Below are 22913 nucleotides of genomic sequence, written 5' to 3'. Positions count from 1 at the left end.
TCGACGTATTGGGCACCCCTGGACTAAAACAATGAATGCCGATTCATATAAATGTCAGTATGATAAGCTGAGGGACCGCAATGGGTATATCACTGATGCCAATACACAGTTCAAGCCCTTACACACTGATGCGAGAAACAGAAAAGTAACAGAGAAGAGTGAACTGACCTAAAATGAAGTTTTATATAAACACCAGTAATAATCTAAAATGATAAAACGCAGATTTATTAAAGAATTTATTACAAGTTGAAGGTTTATAAGTAAATCCAATACATGTTTTCAGCTGTTACACGTACACTGACATGTGATCAACATTAGGAAAGCAGCAGAGAAGAGTGAAGTCAACTAAAATAATAAAATGCAAATTTATTCAAGAATTTATTAAAAGCCGAGGGACCGCTATGGGTTCATAACTAACGCCAACACACATTACACAGTCCTTAGTGCAAAAACTAAATCTACAAAGCAGATTCTGCAGCAAGTGGATACAATTGTAATCTTATTATACCTCAAGGATTAGAATCTGCCAGACAAGGGAACTAGGGCCGGGGTTTATAGGATATATCAAGGCGCAACAGTGGAGTGTTCTTAAAACTCGTCATGTTTAAATGGATGCTTACAGCTTTCTAGCCAACTGAAATACAAAAACACAACAGGAGGAAATATGAATAAAATAAAAACTAACAAAGGATAAAAACTAAAGCATATGAATAAACTAGAATTTAAAAAAAATAATAATTTAATAATCTAAAATCATGTAAAATTGAATGTCGTAAAAGACACTTACTCTTTCAGTTTCATGTAACGCATGTCTTTATTGAGTTTGTCCAGTTCCTTCATGTCTTTATCACTTAACTCAAAGTCAAAAACCTGCAGGGAAAAAAGAAAAGTAAACCTGAATTTTTTTAAAATTTTTTTTAAAATTCCATTTAAAGTCTACCGCCCCCCTACCCTCAATTGGCTGGCCCTTATCTGGTCTAAATTTACAAAATGAATTCTTTTCTTTTTACTTACATTAAAGTTCTCTTTGATCCTCTCTTGGTTGAAGCTTTTTGCAAGGATCACAATGCCCCTCTGCAGCTGATATCTCAGGGCCACCTGTGCCGCGGTACGCTTCAAAGACTTGGCAATTCCATTTAAAACCGGGTCTTCAAGCACTTTGGGAGAATCATGGTCCTCGACCCTGTCCAAAAGGAAAAAAAATATTCAATATTTATTACCTTTTACAAAATTTACCAAATTTAAGCAATTTTCCCCAATTTTCCATTGTTTACTTCTATGAAACCATTACGTATAGTAAACCAGTACATGTTCTTACCAGTGCTCTGCTCTGCTGGTCCCCAGTACACCATATCCGATCATCACAATGTTATGGGACTTCAGGAACTCAAGCATTTTGCTCTGATTGTGGTATATGTGACATTCCACCTGTATAAGATGAGTAAAAAGCTCTTGAGGTTGGTGACAAACAACATGGCCATCATTAGGGTTCTCACTAGAAATGGGCGAACCTCACGACATTCATTTCACCTAATATTCGTGGATTCATCTGCATGTTTCTCTCCAGACCCAAGGTGGAGGCCGGAGGGAGGTGCAGAAACATAAACATTGATAGCTTCCTTCATCTCTCCTGGACTCTCTCGTGGCATCCAATGCTCCACCAAGATCCTCTTCCAGTTTCTTATGGCCTCCTGGGTGAAGTCACATGCCCCAAGGTCCTGCTGAGGCCCAATCACAGGGCGATGCACCAACTTCATGATGCTTTAACGCAATCATCATGTTGTTGTTGCTTCACACGTGATTACTGAGGCCACCGCTGACCTGTGACATCACCCAGAGGGCTAGAAGACCACCAAAGAGAATACCAAGAAAGCCTGGGAATGTTGAAAGAAGATGAGTATGAGTGTTTATTAGGTTTTCACACCTCCCCTAAGCCTCTGCTTATTGGTTCATGGGTGGTGAACCCTAAAAATTTTGGATTTGGATCAAGCTTTAAACTTTTTGAAAATTTGGGTTGAGAACCAATTCTCTCATCTCTAGTCCTCATCCCAAGCTTTCAAATCAAGCAATAGAAGTGATATATGGATGCATGAATAGAAGAAACTGCTTTAAGGTCTTAGATTTAATGGGAGGAGCTTTAATTTTAAAGGGAGATACATAATCGTTACCTCATTGCACACTGGCTTGTACTTGAGTCCCGGCATGCTGAGAATATGCTCCAGTTGCTTTTTGTTAAAATTGGAGACACCGATGGATTTGACAAGCCCGGCATCTTTACACGCTTCCATGGCCTACAAATAGAACGCTTTGTCAGTACTATAATATAATAGGTTGGTCCACCTATACCACCAGCCAAGGCAGCTAGCCATGCATTTCCCCAACGGCGCCCACTACAGATTAAGTGGGGCATTACAGCCCAAGTGGCCACATAAACCATAGGCGACTGTTAGAAAAGGGTCTTGAAAAAAAGAGTCCTCCCAAAAACAGGACGTGAATAAATTGTTACCCAATCGTTGTGCCGTACTAAAGACCTAAATATAATCCATTTTATAGGGTAGGGCTTATTTCCAGGGAACCTTGTCTAAAGTCGTCATCCCTCACAATTTACCTTCCATGTATCCCGGAGATCTGTGTTATGAAAAATCAGTTTTCCATGTTCATCTCTAGGAAAGAGATCGTGTCCAGGCTGAAGGAAGAAAGATCAAACAAGACTCATGTTTCACACTTATAGACAAACCAGCCAATGCTGTGCAGTCAGTGCAGGGAATGCTAAAGAGGAGGCAGAGAGTCACTGGGAGCAGTATACTGTGTGTGGGCCACCGGGGAGCATTATACTGTGTGTGGCCCACCGGGGAGCATTATACTGTGTGTGGGTCACCGGGGAGCATTATACTGTGTGTAGCCCACCGGGGAGCATTATACTGTGTGTGGGTCACCGGGGAGCATTATACTGTGTGTTGGTCACTGGGGAGCATTATACTGTGTGTGGGTCACTGGGGAGCAGTATACTGTGTGTGGGTCACTGGGAGCAGTATACTGTGTGTGGGTCACTGGGGAGCATTATACTGTGTGTGGGTCACTGGGGAGCAGTATACTGTGTGTGGGTCACTGGGGAGCAGTATACTGTGTGTGGGTCACTGGGAGCAGTATACTGTGTGTGGGTCACTGGGGAGCATTATACTGTGTGTGGGTCACCGGGGAGCATTATACTGTGTGTGGGTCACTGGGGAGCATTATACTGTGTGTGGGTCACTGGGGAGCAGTATACTGTGTGTGGGTCACTGGGAGCAGTATACTGTGTGTGGGTCACTGGGGAGCATTATACTGTGTGTGGGTCACTGGGGAGCAGTATACTGTGTGTGGGTCACTGGGGAGCATTATACTGTGTGTGGGTCAATGACAACCATTATACTGTGTGTGGGTCACTAGGGAGCATTATACTGTGTGAGCCACAGGAGAGCATTATACTGTGTGGGGGTCACTGGGGAGCATTATACTGTGTGTGGGTCACTGGGGAACATTATACTGTGTGTGGGTCACTGGGGAGCATTATACTGTGTGTGGGTCACTAGGGAGCATTATACTGTGTGAGCCACAGGAGAGCATTATACTGTGTGGGGGTCACTGGGGAGCATTATACTGTGTGTGGGTCACTGGGGAGCATTATACTGTGTGTGGGTCACTGGGGAGCAGTATACTGTGTGTGGGTCACTGGGGAGCATTATACTGTTTGAGCCACAGGAGAGCTTTATACTGTGTGGGGGTCACTGGGGAGCATTATACTGTGTGTGGGTCAATGGCAACCTATATACTGTGTGTGGGTCACTAGGGAACATTATACTGTGTGAGCCACAGGAGAGCATTATACTGTGTGGGGGTCACTGGGGAGCATTATACTGTGTGGGGGGTCACTGGGGAGCACTATACTGTGTGTGGGTCACTGGGGAGCATTATACTGTGTGGACAACTGGGTAGCATACTGTGTGGAGGCTATTGGGGAGTATTATACAGTATAGGGACCACTGGGGTGCATTATACTTTGTGGGGACCTCTGAGAATTATTATACTGTGCGTGGAAAACTGGGGAGCATTATACTGTGGGGGGGGGGGCTAATGCAGAATATTCTAAAAAAAAAAAAAAAAAAACACAAAATCACATTTTACATACAAAATTTATAGTTGGTCAAACCTTAAACTCCACGGGTGTGTGGATAAGGAACACATCAATCCAAGGCAGCTGTAAATCCTTGAGAGTTTGTTTCAGGGCCGGTAGGACCCTCTCGGGACTGTGGTCGGTATTCCAGAGCTGCAAAAATTAATAAAAATTGAATGTACCTGCAATGGACCGGTGCCCCCTAGTGTCCATGTAAATGAGAAAATGGCTAAAACTAGAAAATTTTTAATAACAGTTGGCAAAACTTGTAGTTACCTTCCCAATGTAAACAATGTCTTCTCTTTTCACCGTTTTATCGGCGATCTTTGCTCTGATGGCTTCTCCAACCTCAACCTCATTTTGATATACAAAGGCGCCGTCGATGAGGCGATATCCGACCTGAATGGCCAGCTTGGTGCAGTCTGTGGTTTGTTCTTTGGGGCACTGTGAGGAAGAAGATGCAGTCTATGATCATGAAGCACAAAGCTGGACTGAGAGTCCTTGAGGCCACCAGTTTTTTGGGTCCCTTCATGATGACCACAGTGATGATGTCCCAGGTGGGCAATCACTATAGTGGTGACTGTCCAATCATCTCTACGGATTTAATATGGAGATTCCTCCAGATCAGGGAAGTAGTGTACCCATGCCACCCATGCCCAGAGACCTCTTTCCACCTGCTATGTGCAAGTAGTTTTGGATCTTGCACTGACATCACTTTTTATGGGAATATCCGAATGTGCTACAACAGGGAAGCCTAGGATGACACTAACATTACTCACCGATGGTGGGGCCAAGGTGCCGAATCCAATCAATGGTAATTTATGTCCATCATTCAGAGTAATGCGGCAGTCGGCCTTGAGCGCCATAGTGCAATGTGTCCCGTTGTCTGGTTGTGCACAGCTGCGATCCACATAGGCAGTGCCCGGTATTTATCCAGTCCATTCCCCACGCCCAAACATGGGAGTGAGGATTCTCCCCTGCCAACTAGGGTGTGTGACCCTGTAGCAATGATTTCTGCTCTGTCATTGCAAACAAAGACCTGAATGAAGCTGGCAGCTATACAGATGCTATATCCTGAATATATACAGATATTTGTACACATCCCCCCGGCCCCCTCTCCCCGAATATGGACATAAACCAGTTTTGTGAGACAGGTAATGTAACGAGACACTTTCTTGCCAGGATGTTCTACGGGAAAGACTTACAAACCGCAAAAATTACAATTCAGTAAGGTCGCTGATCGAGGAGAGTTCATGACCCGGGAGCTGAGGCAACTCTATTACTCCAAAGGCCCCTTCCCCGCTAAGCGATTGTACCAAAATTTCCCTACGATCCCTTACAAACAGACCAGCAAATCTCTGCAAAATAATATTACTTTTGGAGTAAACTCAATCGAAACGCAGCAGCAACGTCTCATGAATTTGGTTCAACTCAATTCAGGTCTATCGTAGCTTGTCTTTACTCCTGAAAGTAAACTAATCTCCAAAGGTTCGCCCATCTCTACTTGGAATATCGCCTTGAAGTATTTGGAAAGTAACAAATCCATCTTCCAATATTCCCAATTTTGCACCATTGCTATGGAAATCTAAGAGCTGAACCTGAGACCTTTGTGAGAATTCCTTTTCCTTAAAGGAGTAGAAAAACATGGCCACCATCTTCCAGAAACGGATCGCACCCTGATAGTAGAACATGGCTTAGTGATGGTCTTCTTGCAATACCACACACATTGTGGAAGAAAGCAGTCATGTCTTTCTAATCCTGGACAACCCCTTTAAAATCGAGAGAGTAACATTTTTTTAAAGGGGTTTTCTAGGACTTATGAATTGATGACCTATTCTTAGAATGTATTGTAAATCCATCCAATCCATCCGCTGGTGCACTGGAGAGAGACAGGGGAAGAAGATTTACGATACACAGCCTAACACTGTCAGAAAGGAGAAATAGTCAAAGAGGGAGTCTATGGCCCAAAACATAGCACAAGTCCAGTGCAGGGGGGCACTGAGGGGGGATGGGAATGATGGGGAGCTTGTGTGCTCAGGTGTGTAGTGAACAAGTCTTCATGGCAGTTTGGGCCCGAATAGAGAAGGAAAGGGAAATTAATGTGTGGATAGATTGGATAAAGCTGCCCATTGTGAGACCAATCTGAGTATTTGCAGCAGGGCCCGGGAGCCCTTAGTTACCCCCCTCCCTGTGTGGGGTAATCCCAGTCCTCGGAGGAGAAGGAGGGGGCAGCGCAGGGCTCACATGTCCGCACAGGTGTATTACATGGCTACATATCCACATCTTCTAAAGCTACTAATACAAAAAATAATATTTGTTATCTACAAATAAGAAAACCATTCTCCTTGTCTGCCGATGGATTATCCCTTATAAAAGGCCGTCTGATATGAGTCAGGCTTTGTTTTCCCAAAATCTCATGTGTTTTGTTTGAATGTGCAGCCAAGGATGTCCGGGTGCCAGGCCGTGCCCGGGAGATGCGCCAACACATTTACTAGCTGCCAAGGTGTGACATGAAGACGCCCCCGACAGCGCCGAACTTGGAATATGTCCGAGAAAATGTTTTAAACTTTCATCTCATGTGGTCAGCTTTAGAACAATGCCATGTATTTGGCAAGCGGGTCAAGAACTACAACTGCCAGCAGTTTACACTGTAGAGAGTCAGCAACATCTTCCCAGCCCATAGGAACAAGGTTTGCCTGAATCTGAGGCCACAGATATAGGATGGATGACAACCAATCACAGATCTCTGTACTGCAGGGCTATAGAAAGAGGAGCTCACCTGAAGCCCCGCCCACTGCTTAATACTACTGGCTGAAGGCTCCACCCATCAGATTGTGCTGTGATGTCATCAGTCTCTGGGCAGATTTCTTCTTTGATGATGGTTCCTCACAGCTGCTTCCCCAATATCATTATATATCTGTCCCCCACACAGAATACAGCATGGAGGGGCTCGGTGAAGGTGTCAGTGACGGTGTGTAAGTGTCTGATGGGGTCACACAGCTCATAGAAGGACAACTGCCCGGCCTCATAATCCAGACAGATCCTGAATCTATTAGTGGAGATCTGGTGAGGTAACGGGATCTCATCATCGTCATGTATCACTGAATACTGAGTATTATAAAACTGCCCTCCACATCAAATGTATGACTGGCGCCCCCTCCTGTCCATACTAGGATAACACAACACCACCCTCCTCAATGCTGAGTCACTGATCTCCACATCCCAGTAATGTCGCCCTGAGGTAAATCTCCCAGGTTACAGGTTTCAGGTTGTCCAATGTCCCCCTGTGTCCTCATCACCTCCCCCCTCCTCAGGATCACACAAGTCACCTGTGTCTGGTTCCTGTAAGACAGTCAGTGGATCAGTCATGTTACACAGCTCCTCAATGTGCCGCATCTTCATGGACAGCTCGGACTTCTTTATTTCCAGCTTCTGGATCACATCAGACAGTGACAGTGACCGCTGCTCCTCCTGCCTGGAGATCTCACTCAGGACCTTCTTCTCCAGGTTGTCCAGTCGTCTCCTGATGTCTATAAACAGGGCAGTGACTTTCGGCTTCTCCAGATGCTTTTTCTTGAGCTTTTCTCCAGCTCTCCTCCAGAATTTGGACTCTTTCCTCAGTCTCCTGTTTCTTTGTGATCAGTTTCTGGAGAACATTCCCCAGACTCTCTTCTTATCCAGTATCTGTATCAGGTGTTCTCCAGTCAAGCTGCAGAGCATACAGATACAAGCAGCGTCCTCAGTGCAGTAATATTCTAGAATGAAATAGACGGCGCATTTATTGGTCTCGTGAGACATGGTGGGCTCAGCTAGGACATCTGCTCCTGCCATGCTGTGGAATCTCAGATGGTTATCACACAGAGAAGCTACACACATCAGACAGGATTTCACAGCAGGTACAGGAGAGTGAATACAGTAAGTGCAGCAGATCCCGGTGATCTCCTCCTGATGGGGCTCAGTAGACAGGACACGTTCTACTACATTACATAGAGTTATGTTCCTCTGCAGTACAGGCCGCTCCGGAAACTCTTCTCTACATTCAGGACAGGAATAAACTCCAGACTCGTCCTGTGTATTCAGGACCAGATCAATACAGAACCGGCAGAAGTTGTGTCCACATCTCACTGGTAAGGTCTCCATCTCATGGCAGGACTTTGGTCAGTATTTTGCATAAGTATTTGTAAACCAAACTAGGAGCAGAACCAAAAAAATTGTATAGGAAGATTTGCACTTATAGTTTTGGCTTACAAATACTGATGCAAAATACTGACCAACATACTGTCATGTGAAAGTGGCCTTAGGCCACTTCAGAGAACAATATACAATGAGATACAGTAGTTACAGTGAGCGATATTAACTACTTAGATGTATCCTTTTCTTCATCGCTGGACATGTCCAAGGATGTGTGTTAGAAGATGACCAGCTCTTCAAAATAACATGAATTTGTGAGATCCCGTCATGAGATGATATGCTACTTGTATCCATGTGTGGCCCCACTAGTGGTTGTGCTCTGAGTTGCAGTCTGTCGAGTTTTGTTGGCATGTTGTAAAATTGTATTGAGTTGGTTTCACCACAAATTGGATTCTTTATCCAAATTTGAGTTTAGGAAGGAGCGGACACATCTGTGTAAAGTAAGACCCAACACATCTCAGGACGCACACGTATTACACATTGTGATAGGCACGGTGTATGTCCATCTGAGGTCCAGTTGTTAATAGGTTCATGTCATGCAGAAAACATGATAATTTTTTGGAATTACTTTCTGCCTCTTGTGTGTATGCATGTTAGGACTCCCAGGCTTCCCATAGAGGTGCTGACCTGGCGCCATGTACCGATCTGCAGTCTCCGTGCCAGTACCTAATCCCTTAAACATTGTACTTGGCACCGCAGCCATGTCACACATTGGGCACATTGCAAATATTTGTCTAGGTGTGGGAGAATTACAGAATTTTTTTTTAATTGTGGTAAATCCTATTGCTTGGTCATATAAGAAAAAAATTGAGAATTTTTTTTTTACCATTTCAGATCATTTTTACAGGGTAAAAAAGCTCCTATAAAAAGAATCTTGCTGTAAGAACATATGGGCTTCTATAGATGCAGGCGCTTACCCCCGTCCCTCCGCACATGAGCACACCTATATAGCAACTTAAAGGGGTTTTCCACATTAACATACAATCAAACTTGCCCAGCATATAATAATATGTATGACCCCTATAATACATCCAATGTGCAATGGAAATAATGGAAGGATTATCCACCGAGGAGTCCTCACTCCAAGCCTCATGGCAATATTCAGGGAAAGCCGGATAACCCGACCAGTGCCTCCTTTGCAAAGGCAAAACCTGACTCATCTCTGCTGCTTAGAGAGTTCAGTAGATGATGAGTTGGGTGTCTATCTTTGCTGCCAGTGGTGTATTATCTGAGGGTGGTTGGCATCAGTCACACCCCTGGCTACCTCAATTGTTATTGCCCCTGCCAAGCAGAGTGGGTCCTAGCCAAGAGAGTGGCTTCTGCTGGGAAGATGGCAGGTTCAGCAGACCAGGAAGAAAACCTTCTAAGAGGGATACATCATGGCGGAGTAGTGTGTGTGGGAGGAGAAGGAGTCTACCTCCCCATAGGAGTGTCAACAAAGAAACTAGGTGACAAACCGGGCTCAACAACTCCTGAAGCATTGGAGAAGGAGAAGTCTCCTTCCCCTCAGTCGTCTGACATGAATGTGATGACCACAGGGTAACAGTGAGAAAGAGGGGACCAGACTGGTGATGGGTCAAGAAATTAAAGAGGTTGTCCCATCACAAGGATCCTATCTATACTGCTTGATAATGTGGATGTAAGACTTTTCCTAAATACATTGCTTCAGCAAAACTGCTTTGTTTGTCCACTATATCACTTTATTCATTTTTTTGGGACACATCCCTTGAAGTTTCTGGTCATAAGTCAAGTGATGTATCTGCTGCTCTCAGGGGGGAGGGAGGAGGGGCTAAGTGCACGGGAGCGAGCCTGGAGAGGGGGGGGGGGGTAGTTTACCCTTTGGGGGGGGAAGGGGCCTGCCAATACACTCCCCGGCATCCGCTGTAATATAGAGACGGATGCCGGGGACGGTTAGACGCCGGCACAGATGCCAGCAACATCGCTATGCTCCTGCCCTGCATGAAGCCAGCGCTTCTGCCGCTGCTTGCTTCATGAAGGGCAGGAGCATAGCGATGTTGCTGGCATCTATGCCGGCGTCTACACTCCCCGGCATCCGCCTCTCTATTACAGCAGATGCCGGGTCACATATTCCATATGCATAAGCCAAGCGGCGAGATGCCGCTGGCCCTGCGTGCCCACCCATAGACCAGTCTAGCCTTCACAATGCGAATACAGACCCAGCATCCGCTGTAATAGAGAGAGGCGGATGTCGGGTCTGTATTCGCATTGTGAAGGCTAGACTGGTCTATGAGTGGGCACGCAGGGCCAGCGGCATCTCGCCGCTTGGCTTTGCATATGTGACCCTGCCCACCAATGACGCAACAAAGCCGGACGACAGAAGATTTTGCAACAACGAAGACCGGTGAGTATGTGACGTGGGAATACCCCTTTAAAGCATGGACAGACATATGGCTGTATAACTGACTGCGAGGTATACACATACACCTATGCTTCTCCCAGACATCAGAAGTTGCTGAGCCTGGATTGCCATCTAGTTCCTCCCAAACACACTACTCTGCCATGATGTTCCAGAGACCAAGCAATATAGAGGGACTGGTCACATGCCTGTAGGTGAGAACACTGCACCCCTGTATGGCCAAAGAACTTTTCCAGACATGATTCTGTGTCACTGCTCACTGACATGTTTAGCTGACGGCGCCCTCCGATGGAGAGGATGCATGTAAACCTAGAATAGTGTATTGTGTGCGGTTACAAATATTTTGCCTCACCTGCCTGTTTCTACTCGATTCCACATCTTCACAACTTTGCATACGGCCATGAGAACACCAGGTCAATTTGTTATGCAAAGGGGAACATATTGCAACTGCCGGGGCCTGACACCTGTGCTTCATAGACCGGGGCAGGGGTTGTGCATAACCATGTCATAGTCTTTGGCAGAGCTTTTCCCCCATTCTCTAATGCTCTGCAAGCAGCCAAAATTTTGTCCAACAGAACCCCCTGCTGGCTGCTCAGGGAATGGGCAAGAATTCTCTCTACTATACACTGAAGAGAGTGCCCAGGGGAAGGTGGAAACAGGCCCGGGGTCAGTGACATGGATTTGCTGTATTTTGCATTTATTTCTTATTTTCTAAACAAAATCCATATGCAAAAAAGAAAACCACAATTGTTTCCAGGGCACTTTTCTATGTTTATTATCAGCTTTTGGATTTAACTCCTTAAAGGGCTTGTTCAATTTTTGTGATAAAATAATTTATGCTCGCCTGGTAATTCCCCTCCAGTGCCAATGACAATGGTCTGGGGGCCCAAGACTTTGTTTGCTGTACGGAGATGAGCTGACCACTGCAGGACTGGCATATGAACACTAGAGATGAGTAGGGTTGCGCCGATTTTGAGATTTCAGGATCGATTTTAAAATCCGATTTTTGATCATTTTCCAGCCGATCGCGATCGTGAAATTTGCTCGATCACCGATCGGAATCCGATCTTTTTTCGATCCCGATCGCTCAACCCTCGGGAGAGGTAAGAAACATAAAAAACACTGTTACTTACCTCTCCACGATCCTGCCAGGCCTCCTTTCTGACGTCACATGAACCCGGCCTGCGTCCCGGGTCATGTGACGTCCAACGTCATAGAAGAAGGACAGCAGAGAAGACAGCGTAGGAGCCGGGGGACAGGTAAGTAACAGTAGTTTTTTATGTTTTTATTCCCCTGGGTCTCCGATTATTATACTCTGGGGTCTTAAAAGACCCCAGAGTATAATAATTGTTTATGGGTGTCCACAGTGGGACATAATACTGTGTGCAGGGGCCACTATGGGGGATAATACTGTGTGCAGGGGCCACTATGGGGGATAATACTGTGTGCAGGGGCCACTATGGGGGATAATACTGTGTGCAGGGGCCACTATGGGGGATAACACTGTGTGCAGGGGCCCAGGGCCGGCTCCAGGTTTTTATGGGCCCTTGGGCGACAGAGCCTCAGTGGGCCCCCTTGTAAAGGAGGTGGGGGACTCGAGACACTGTGCGTTGCAGATGAAGCGAGTGACGTCATGCAGGAGTGTGGCGTCACCAACGCCATACCTCCCAATCTTTTAAAGAGTAGAAAGAGGGGCAAAATGTGCGGCGCCATGCGCGCCGCTGCAAATTTAGCTCCACCCACTTTTATGTTGATTCCACCCATTCTCATTCATTTATTATGTGCTCCCACACAGTATAATCCTCCTACAGTCACCTGTAAATTATATGCCCCCCCTCCATCTCTCCCCCAGTTTCATATACACCCTTCCTCTGCCCCCAGTTTCATGTCCCCCCCTCCATCTCTGTCCCCAGTTTCATCACGTTCTCCCCCTTCATCTTCCCACAGTTTCATGTCCCCCGTCTCTGCCCCAGTGTCATGCTGTTCCCCCCTCCCCTTCATTTGCCCCTTCAGTTTCATTGGGCCCCCTCCATCTCTGTCCCCAGTGTCATGCCGTTCTCTCCCCACCCCCTCCATCTGCCCCAGTGTCATGCTGTTCTCCCCCCCTCCATCTGCCCCAGTGTCATGCTGTTCTCCCCCCCTCCATCTGCCCCAGTGTCATGCTGTTCTCCCCCCCTCCATCTGCCCCAGTGTCATGCTGTTCTCCCCCCCTCCATCTGCCCTAGTGTTATGCTGTTCTCCCCCCCTCCATCTGCCCCAGTGTCATGCTGTTCCCCCCCTCCATCTGCCCCAGTGTCATGCTGTTCCCCCCCTCCATCTGCCCCAGTGTCATGCTGTTCTCCCCCCCTCCATCTGCCCCAGTGTCATGCTGTTCTCCCCCCCTCCATCTGCCCCAGTGTCATGCTGTTTTTCCCCCCCTCCATCTGCCCCAGTGTCATGCTGTTCTCCCCCCCTCCATCTGCCCCAGTGTCATGCCGTTCCCCCCTCCCCTTCATTTGCCCCCCAGTTTCTTTGGGCCCCCTCCATCTCTGTCCCCAGTTTCATGCCGTTCTCTCCCCACCCCCTTCATCTTCCCCAGTGTCATGCCGTTCCCCCCCTCCCCTTCATTTGCCCCCCAGTTTCATGGGCCCCCTTCATTATGTTTCACCTTAATATGTAATACAAAACAAACACACTCACCTTCTATCACTCACCTTCCATCGTTCCCCCGACGCTCCTCTCTCTCTCCCTCCAATCACATACGCGATGCAGGAGTTGTGAGTTCAGCTCCTGCTTGCTCCGGACCGGCTTGTGTGTGTAGGCGTGATGCGATGACGTCATCGCGCCTACACACACAAGCCGGGCCGGAGCTTTAAAGCAGGAGCTGATCTCACAGCTCCTGCATCGCGTATGTATTCCAGCTCATCGGCGGACGGACGCCGATGAGCTGAAATTGTGACAGGCAAGTGCCGGGGGGCCCCCAGAGGCTCTGTGGGCCCCGGCACTTGCCCGACTATGCCGTGCGCTGACGCCGGACCTGCAGGGGCCACTATGGGGCACAATACTGTGTGCAGGAGCCACTATGGGGCACAATACTGTGTGCAGGGGCCATTATGGGGCATAATACTGTATAGATGGGCCATTATGGGGCATAATACTGTGTGCAGGGGCCATTATGGGGCATAATACTGTGTGCAGGGGCCATTATGGGGCATAATATAACGCACAGGAATGCGGAGGAGGGGGTCGGTCGAGGTCTTTGGCGTCGGTGTCGGTCGGGGGGGGGCCCATGTCAAAAGTTCGCCACAGGGCCCCGCCATTCCTAGTTACGCCACTGTTCCTACCTTATGAGGTCCCCACCAAACAACTATGGCTTTCCAATGTCTCTCAAATAGCACGCTTCGAGGAACTCTCCAGTTGGCCAAACCGTTCTCACGCAAAATACAGAGCTACGTGGTTACCCTGGCTAGAAAGGCCCTCTTAGATCAGCTTGCCCTTGAATGTCCTATCTAGACAAGAGTCCCCTTTCCCTCTCGTGATCCCCCTCCTCTCCTTTACTAGAACACGGCACTCCTCTCACCATTCCCCTCCCCCCACCACTCCCACCCCCACTCTCTCTTACTCTTCTTCCTTTTCCTCTTATTTCCTCCTTCGTCTTATTACTTCTTGGATAAGAGTATGACTGCAGGATCTGATGGCAGCAGGATTTGTACACTTGGTTTGTTTGCTATCGTGGAGCAAAATTTTAATTGAGATATTTTACGCAATGGTTTATTTTTTTTATTTTCAATTCATACAAAAACTAAAAAATATTTCAAAAGTGAACACCTCCTTTAAGTCCTCCTCTTATCTCACGTGAGACCTCTGACCTGAAGGCTTTTGTCAGATGAAACATTACAAAAACATTAAGTTTAGTCATATTTGCTCACATGGTTTCTAGTCACTAGTAGGTGAAAAGTGAAGGGTGAGGCCGTGATTGTGCAAGAAGCTATACCGCAGGCAGACACCAACACAATATGAGGGAAACTACATATACGCTATACTGCCTATATAACACACTATATATATTATTATACTCCAGTCACTTCCAAAGCCAAACCCTTCCCAGTTTATGCAATGAATGGAGACCCATCACTATATCATAGGTCAACTACAAAACATCTTGTGGGTACTGCCCAGTGTACCCATCAGACCAGACTGTATTATACAACCTGATTGGATCGACCACTGATCCACCAGTTGCTGAGGTCAATAATGACCATGGCATCTACCATGTTCGAGTGGACCAGCAAGGTTTATCAGATGTTGGGATAATTCAAGTTCTCTTCCATGTTCTACTAAATAAAAAGTGTCCACCACCTTACGACTATCCATACACGCAGGGCCGGCGTCAGCGCACGGCATAGTCGGGCAAGTGCCGGGGCCCACAGAGCCTCTGGGGCCCCCCGGCACTTGCCCGCCCCAGCACTTGCCTGTCCCGATTTCAGCTTATGAGCTGAATACATAGGCAATTAAAGCAGGAGCTGTGAGCTCAGCTCCTGCTTTAAAGCTGCGGCCCGGCTTGCGTGTGTAGGCACGATGTGATGATGTCATTGCGCCTACACACGCAAGCCGGGCCGCAGCTTTAAAGCAGGAGCTGAGCTCACAGCTCAGTTAATGGAGTGAGAGAGCGGAGAGAGGAGCATCGGAGGAGCGATGGAAGGTAAGTGTTAAGTGTTTGTTTTGTATTAAATATTAAGGTGGAACATAATGAAGGGGGCCCATGAAACTGGGGGGCAAATGAAGGGGAGGGGGGGAATGGCATGACACTGGGGCAGATGAAGGGGGTGGGGAGAGAACGGCATGAAACTGGGGACAGAGATGGAGGAGGCCCATTGAAACTGGGGGGGGGGCAAATGAGGGGAGGGGGGAACGACATGACACTGGGGCAGATGGGGGGGGTGGAACAGCATGACACCGGGGCAGAGACGGGGGACATGAAACTGTGGGCAGATGAAGGGGGAGAACGTGATGAAACTGGGGGAGAGATGGAGGGGGGGCATATAATTTACGGGTGACTGTAGGAGGATTATACTGTGTGGGAGCTCATGATAAATGAATGAGAATGGGCGGAGTCAACATAAAAGTGGGTGGAGTCAAATTTGCCGCAGCGCACAGAGCGCGCCGCACATTTTGCCCCTCTTTCTACTCTTTAAAAATTGGGAGGTATGGCGTTGGTGACGCCACACTCCTGCGTGACGTCACTCGCTTCATCTGCGACGCACAGTGTCTCGACTCCCCCGCCTCCTTTACAAGGGGGCCCACTGAGGCTCTGTCGCCCAAAGGCCCATAAAAACCTGGAGCCGGCCCTGCATACACGCAACAACTCGGCCCATCGTACAAGTTCCCGACATTCCCTGGATAGAAGGAGAATTCAGAATTACTACGAGTGATGTAACATCTCCACAGTCCAGAACCAAATGTCAACTTCACGCTTCAGCGTCCTAGAGCATTAATAAGTAACTGAATGTGTTCACCACATGGGCACAAAGACTCTGCGTGATGTTTTCTCAGCTGCTGGTCGTGGGTGTGGTTCTTGTAGGGAAAACTGAGATTACGTCTGAAAAGAGCCGGCCCGTCTCCCATCATTTGTCAATCTTGTCAGCTAATGCAAATGCCTTCTAGACAAAGGCCTCACTAGCAAGGAGGGGCTGAAATGCACTAACTACAGAATATATAGGGAACTGCCAGAGGGAGAGAGTCCAAGACCAGTCAGATCCAAGCCAAGGGAGATGGAGCTCCGAGAAGATTCCTACGTCACGCTGAATGACGGGTATAAAATGCCAGTTATTGGTTTTGGCACCTATGCACCACAGGCGGTGAGTGAAAGCATATGTGGGGGCGGTGGGATGGAATTGTATAGGGTTGTGGCAGTTGCATGTATACATTGTAGACGTAAAGGTTAAGAGGGTTGTCTTCTCCTGTCCTCAACAGAACATAAGAATGGTGGGCTTCAGGGTTTCACCCTATTATGTCCATCAACCTCTACTTTGTACCTTATGACATAGATTTAGACGCAAAGGGGTACATGATACTAACTGTGGCTTATACATGTATATGTATGTGACATAATGGGCACCACTTGCACTGCCCTGATGGTGGAACTTCCATAAGTTGAATGGCTCTTCTGGAAGCATGCCCCTTGTCTTTAGAAGGCCATCCAACTCTTATCTTCCAAGAACTTTACATATAGTTTGGATTCCATAGAAAATTGCATCCAAAAAATCTAAAAAGTCAGCCTTAAGTTGCCCATAGACGTATTGTTATATGTTGACCAAACCATCATCCAAAACTATATACTTCCTTCAACAACATGACCCTATAAATTGACCAAATCGATGAGTTATTTCTGTAGAAGATGCTCTTTACCAGAAGGACCTGAGGATCCAACCCACTGGGCCTCAAGGTCTACGGCCTCCAGCTCTATGTGCTGTTTATACTAATCTTATACCTTCCACAATGGCAGGCCTCTTTGGCCACCATACATATATGATATGCTTCAGATCCACTCCCAGTTTTCAGATCAGATGATGGATCCACTTGATTTGGTGCCTGGATGGGAATTACATACATCGATATAGGCGACTCACTATATTATTCTCAGGTTCCTAAGAGCTTGGCAGAAGACGGGGTAAAGATAGCCCTGGAAGTCGGATATCGACATATTGACTGTGCCTTCATCTATGGGAACGAGGTTGAGGTCGGCCGAGCTATCAATGCAAAGATTGCAGATGGGACGGTGAAGAGAGAAGACGTGTTCTACACGGGAAAGGTAAACAGTGGAAGGAAAAAATGCAAAAAGACAGGTTATGTCAAAATTAACACAAACACTTCAACAAAAATATTTTATCTATATGGTGCAGTATAGTGTATTGTTTGTAGTATAAATTCTCACCATGACCTGTCAGTGACAGCAAGAAGCAGAAAAAGTAGTGTGAAGTTGCATATCATAGAATACACTGAAGGCTCTGCACACAGAAAACAGATAGTATAGAAAGTGTAAGGAGAAAGCAGTGTAAGCAGGGATATCCAGTGGGCAGAGCTTGGTGGCGAGGGATCTGGAAGCTTCCAGGAGTAATTTGATAGTTGGTGATATAACCTTGTAGGTCACAGGAAGCCAGCTACATAGGAGAGACTGACAACCTCAACAACAACACAGCAGAACAAGCTCTGGACTGGTATTCAGACTAGTGATCACCGCAGTGTAGAATGAAACAAATTATACTCTAGAATATTAGTGGTGCCCAGAAAGAATAATTTCCCAAAGTGCTACCTATATAGCCAACTTCACATCGTACATAGGAGAGGGGGAGGAGGGTGTAGGAGGGAGATGCAACTGCAGTTTATAAATGCTAAACACTGCCTTGACTTCAATGTTCTCTTCCAGCTCTGGTCCACTTTCCAGGCCCCTGACAGAGTCCGTCCTGCTGTGGAGAAATCGCTGAAGGATCTGCAGCTGGATTATATAGATTTGTTTATCATCCACAACCCTATAGAGCTCAAGGTAAGTTCCTAGAGAAGGTGGTCTGAAGAGAAACATAGAACTAAGTACTGGATGTCACTTGGTAAAACATTGTCTAATACAGTGGTGTACAGCGCTACATATGAGGAAAACAGATGGCACTTTAAGTTATAAGGCCATTGTTCAAAAGCTAGATATTGGATCACTAGAAAGCAGGAAACACCTTTTATTGGCAATAGATTTATCCCTTCTGGCTCTTCCAAGCAGGAGGCAGCAATGTAAAATTGCAGATCATAGGATACACTGGATATTCTGCACAAAGCACACATAGATAGTATAGACAGACAGTGTGAGTCAGGGAAGAGCAGTGTGAAGCTGTACCTTATAGGATACACTGGATATTCTGCACAAAGCACGCATAGATAGTATAGACAAGCATTGTGAGTCAGGGGAAAGCAATGTGAAGCAGTACGTTATAGGATACACTGGATATTCTGCACAATGCATGCATAGATAGTATAGACAGGCTGTGTGAGTCAGGGAAGAGCAGTGTGAAGCTGTACGTTATAGGATACACTGGATATTCTGCACAATGCATGCATAGATAGTATAGACAGGCTGTGTGAGTCAGGGAAGAGCAGTGTGAAGCTGTACCTTATAAGATACACTGGATATTCTGCAAAAAGCACACATAGATGGTATAGACAGGCAGTGTGAGTCAGGGAAGAGCAGTGTGAAGCTGTACCTTATAGGATACACTGGATATCCTGGACAAAGCACGCATAGATAGTATAGACAGGCAGTGTGAGTCAGGGAAGAGCAGTGTGAAGCTGTACGTTATAGGATACACTGGATATTCTGCACAATGCATGCATAGATAGTATAGACAAGCATTGTAAGTCAGGGGAAAGCAATGTGAAGCTGTATCTCATAAGATACTCTGTAGATTCTGCACAAAGCACACAGTGGTAGTATAGACAGTCAATGTGAATAAGAGGAGAGCATTGTGAAGCTGTATTTCATAGGATACACTGAAGATTCTGCACACATAGATAGTATAGATATGTCCACAATGGCTGATTCATTTTGTAGCAGTTGGATCTCCATTTTTCTGATACTGAGTTTCAATTCCCCTGCATAGCTGTAAATATAAATGTTAAATTCTACTTCCACCACCACTAGGGGGAGCTGAAGGGCTTATTGCATACTACTTTGTTACAGATTTCAATGTATCACCTGTATGCAGTGTGCACTTTGTATTATACTGTAAATTGAGCCAAGCCTTATTTTGGTTGACGTGAATCTCTGTGTCAATATAATTTCAGCCTGGAGACAACCCCTTCCCCGTGGGTGAAGATGGAAAATTAATTTACCACAACACAGACATCCGGGACACGTGGAAGGTGCAGTATTGGGGTAGACCACTGTAAAAGAATAGAGGGAGAGCAATATACAGAGCACTTGCACTATATACACTGCTCTGGCCAGGATACTGGGGGTAGTAGTACCATGACCATATGGTTATGTCAGACTTTAACCCATTCTTGATCATTTTTAGGCTCTGGAGGAGTGTAAAGACGTCGGGCTGGTACGATCTATAGGGGTTTCCAATTTCAATAAGCGCCAGATAGAATTGATCCTGAACAATCCAGAACTAAAATACAAACCAGTCTGTAACCAGGTAACTCATGACATCCTTATGGCAAAAATAGCGCCACATCTGTCCACAGGTTGTTTGTGGTATTGCAACTCAGCTATATTCATTTTAATGGAACTGAGGTGTAATACCTGACAAAAGTTATGGGCAGCGGGGCGCTGTTTTTCTAATTTTGTCTAAACTTTGTCATCTAGACTGTCATTTTCTTCTTCTCCAAGGTGGAATGTCACATTTACCTGAACCAGAAGAAACTCCAGGAGTTCCTCGATTCTCACGGCATTGTACTGGTGGCGTACAGCGTACTGGGCTCGAGCAGGGATGAGAAGTGGTAAGACATAGACTATGGGGGTGGATCTTCCTTCTTCTTTACCCTAAGTCAAAAGTCTTGGATGCATTGCAAACCAATAGTATAGATTATAGGTCATAGGTGATAATATATACCCTATAGGGTGAAAGCGTACATTACTAGTGTATGGCGGCACCCTGCAACTTTACACTTGAGGCATAGTAAACGTTAGTCTCTCTAACAATTTTGTGGTACCCATTGAGAAGGTTAGTATGGTACAGTGAGTCAAAGCAGCATTTATATTACCCCATATGCCCAAAAAGTACTATGGCGTCACCCTGCAACTTTTTTGTGTATGATATAGTAACTCATTAGTCTCTTTAACCATGTTGTTGCACTCATTTAGTGAGTGAATATGTCAATGCAGCACCTATATTGCCCCATATACCCAAAATCAGTACTAAGGCGCCACCCTGCAACTTTGCATTTGAGGTTCAGTAATCTTTAGTCTTTCCAAACCTGTTGTTGCACCCAGTTAGTGAGCACAGTATGTTACAAAGAGTTAATACAGCACTTATATTGTCCGATAAGCCTAAAAGCAGCACTATGGCGCCACCCTGCAACTTTGCACTTGAGGCATAGTAGAGTTTAGTCTCTACAACCCTGTTTTTGCACCCATTCAGTTAGCACAGTATGTTACAATGAGTTAATGCAGCACCTATATGTGTGCACATGGCCAAAAACAGGAGTGTCGGTTTTGAAACATTTTGAGAGTTCCCTCCGTACCCGTGTCGCACCAAATGACCGAAATACTGCGTACTTATGTAATGTCTTACAGGGTGCATCAGAATTCTCCTGTTCTATTGGAAGATCCTGTACTAAACCGTATAGCAGAAAAACATGGCCACACCCCCGCCCAGGTGGCAATGCGATACCTACTACAGAGGGGGATTGTGGTCTTGGCAAAGAGCTTCACCCCAGCCAGGATCAAACAGAACTTTCAGGTGAGTGGGCACAGTTATGATGGGTGACTCCAACTCATCTACATTGACTATTGAAGTCTGCAATACACCTCCTGCCTCCTCAGGGGTGTGGTTTTCCCCCATGCTTTATACTGTAGCTTTGCTTGTTCAGACATAAAATTGTCTAAATTTTATATATATTTCAGGTCTTTGACTTCCAATTAAATGATGAAGATATGAAGACTCTGGAAGGACTAAACAAAAATATGCGTTATATCAATACTCTCCAGTAAGTATGGAACATCATTAAACCACGCAGGTGGAGCAGCCTTTTTGTATATGTTACTCAGCTTCCTATATATATAGACACTTATCCGAAGCTCGGGCTTCCACTCTATACCCTATATATAGTGTAATATAGGTGTGGGTTACACACACGGCATTAGGTAGTTTCTATGACATTGTCATGATAAGCAGGGGAGGTACTTCCCTGCTGAGTCTCCACCCACGAGGAGCCTGTCTCTATGGTCGACAGTATTGTACACTGAATTTTTCAGTCATTGGTTTCTAATGAACCATCTTTTCTACCCTGCAGGTGGGATGATCATCCTAAGTACCCCTTCCATGATGAATATTAAAGGTATATAGGCACATTTCTTGTGCTAGGACCTATGGACCCGCTGGACACCTACAGGTTTTGCAAGAGGTTATTCTATATGTTTATTCACAAAGATGACTCCAAGGACATGATTTAGAATGATACAATATACTGTACAACACCTGAAGACAACAGTGAGTGAATATAAAAAAATAAACAAAAATTTTCCAAAAAATGGGAACGACTCATGACTCAGTGCATCCGCCGTATCTCATAACATCTAGAGTTATAGATTGTGATGAATCGGACAGGTTCTGTGACTGAAGTTCTAATACGGGTCCTTAAAATCTCATTACGATTGGAGGAAAGGGTTCTCTCAAAGCCTTCTTAGATCCATAGTACACTGTATCTGCGTTCACGGAAACAGCATCACCAATCACGTGATGATGTTACAATTAGAGATGAGCGAACAACGTTCGATTGAATATGTATTCGATCGAATATCAGGCTGTTCGAGGTATTCAATTCCAATCGAATACCACAAAGCAAACGCACTAAAAATTTGATTCCCCTCCCACCTTCCCTGGCACTTTTTTTGCACCAATAACTGCATTGACCAGTGTTGATTGTCTGAGTGTGCATCAGGGTTCAGTGCATCTCTGATTCAGCAGAGATGAGTGTGCAGCCGGGTTCAGCGCACCTCTGATGCAGCAGGGTTCAGCGCACACTCAGCTCTGCTACATCTCTGATGCAGTAGAGCTGAGTGTGCAGCAGGGTTCAGCACACCTCTGATGCAGCAGAGCTGAGTGAGCATCAGGGTTCAGCGGTTCTCCGGTGTAGCAGCGGTTCTCTGGTGTAGCAGTGCTGGCCATGCACTCAGCTCAGGCTGCATCTCTGGAGTAGCCGAGCTGAACGCATGGCCAGCACTGCTACATCTCGGCATAGGAATGCATTGACCAGCGTTGATTGGCCGAATGCTATACAGAGTACAGCATTCGGCCAATCAATGCTGGTTCTGCCGGAGGAGGTGGAGTCTAAGATCGGTCCACAGCAGTCTCCATTCTGGTCCGATCTTAGACTCTGCCTCCTCACAGACGAGCCTCCGGCAGAACCAGCTTTGATTGGCCGAATGCTGTACTCTGTATGACATTCGGCCAATCAACGCTGGTCAATGCATTCCTATGGGAAAAAGTCAGCTCACGCATATCG

The 22913-nt window shown here is 46.2% G+C and overlaps 2 protein-coding genes across 2 annotated transcripts; one reads left to right on the top strand and one right to left on the bottom strand.

The window, feature by feature from the left end:
* Nucleotides 1–588: 588 nt before the first annotated feature.
* Nucleotides 589–5043, bottom strand: LOC142203128 (dihydrodiol dehydrogenase 3-like). The gene is made up of 9 exons (XM_075273627.1): nt 4933–5043; nt 4430–4597; nt 4190–4306; nt 2609–2686; nt 2169–2291; nt 1319–1428; nt 1015–1183; nt 788–870; nt 589–634 (listed from the first exon to the last, which is right to left on the bottom strand). Exons 1-9 carry the CDS (start codon nt 5017–5019, stop codon nt 589–591), a joined length of 981 nt encoding a protein of 326 aa, XP_075129728.1. The 5' UTR covers nt 5020–5043.
* An 11321-nt stretch (nt 5044–16364) lies between these two features.
* LOC142204118 (prostaglandin-E(2) 9-reductase-like) lies at nt 16365–21819 on the top strand. The gene is made up of 9 exons (XM_075275379.1): nt 16365–16558; nt 17344–17511; nt 18127–18243; nt 19527–19604; nt 19760–19882; nt 20077–20186; nt 20983–21148; nt 21313–21395; nt 21702–21819. The coding sequence occupies exons 1-9, from the start codon at nt 16472–16474 to the stop codon at nt 21742–21744; spliced, it is 975 nt and encodes a 324-aa protein (XP_075131480.1). The 5' UTR covers nt 16365–16471; the 3' UTR covers nt 21745–21819.
* Nucleotides 21820–22913: the final 1094 nt, after the last annotated feature.

The sequence above is a fragment of the Leptodactylus fuscus genome, chromosome 5 (assembly GCF_031893055.1).
Source record: "Leptodactylus fuscus isolate aLepFus1 chromosome 5, aLepFus1.hap2, whole genome shotgun sequence".
NCBI lineage: Eukaryota > Metazoa > Chordata > Amphibia > Anura > Leptodactylidae > Leptodactylus > Leptodactylus fuscus.
The sequence above is the reverse complement of the archived record's forward strand: the minus strand, read 5'-3'. Positions and strand labels throughout refer to the sequence as shown.

Excerpts from the sequence above, each read along its gene's own strand:
- LOC142203128 (XM_075273627.1), bottom strand. The coding sequence starts at position 5,019 with ATGGCGCTCAAGGCCGACTGCCGCATTACTCTGAATGATGGACATAAA. Across the intron at positions 4,307-4,429 it reads ACATTGTTTACATTGGGAAG|CTCTGGAATACCGACCACAG; the intron begins GTAACTACAAGT and ends TAATTTTTGCAG. Across the intron at positions 1,184-1,318 it reads ACCAGCAGAGCAGAGCACTG|GGTCGAGGACCATGATTCTC; the intron begins GTAAGAACATGT and ends CCTTTTGGACAG.
- LOC142204118 (XM_075275379.1), top strand. The coding sequence starts at position 16,472 with ATGGAGCTCCGAGAAGATTCCTACGTCACGCTGAATGACGGGTATAAA. Across the intron at positions 19,883-20,076 it reads ACAAACCAGTCTGTAACCAG|GTGGAATGTCACATTTACCT; the intron begins GTAACTCATGAC and ends TTCTTCTCCAAG. Across the intron at positions 21,149-21,312 it reads GGATCAAACAGAACTTTCAG|GTCTTTGACTTCCAATTAAA; the intron begins GTGAGTGGGCAC and ends TATATATTTCAG.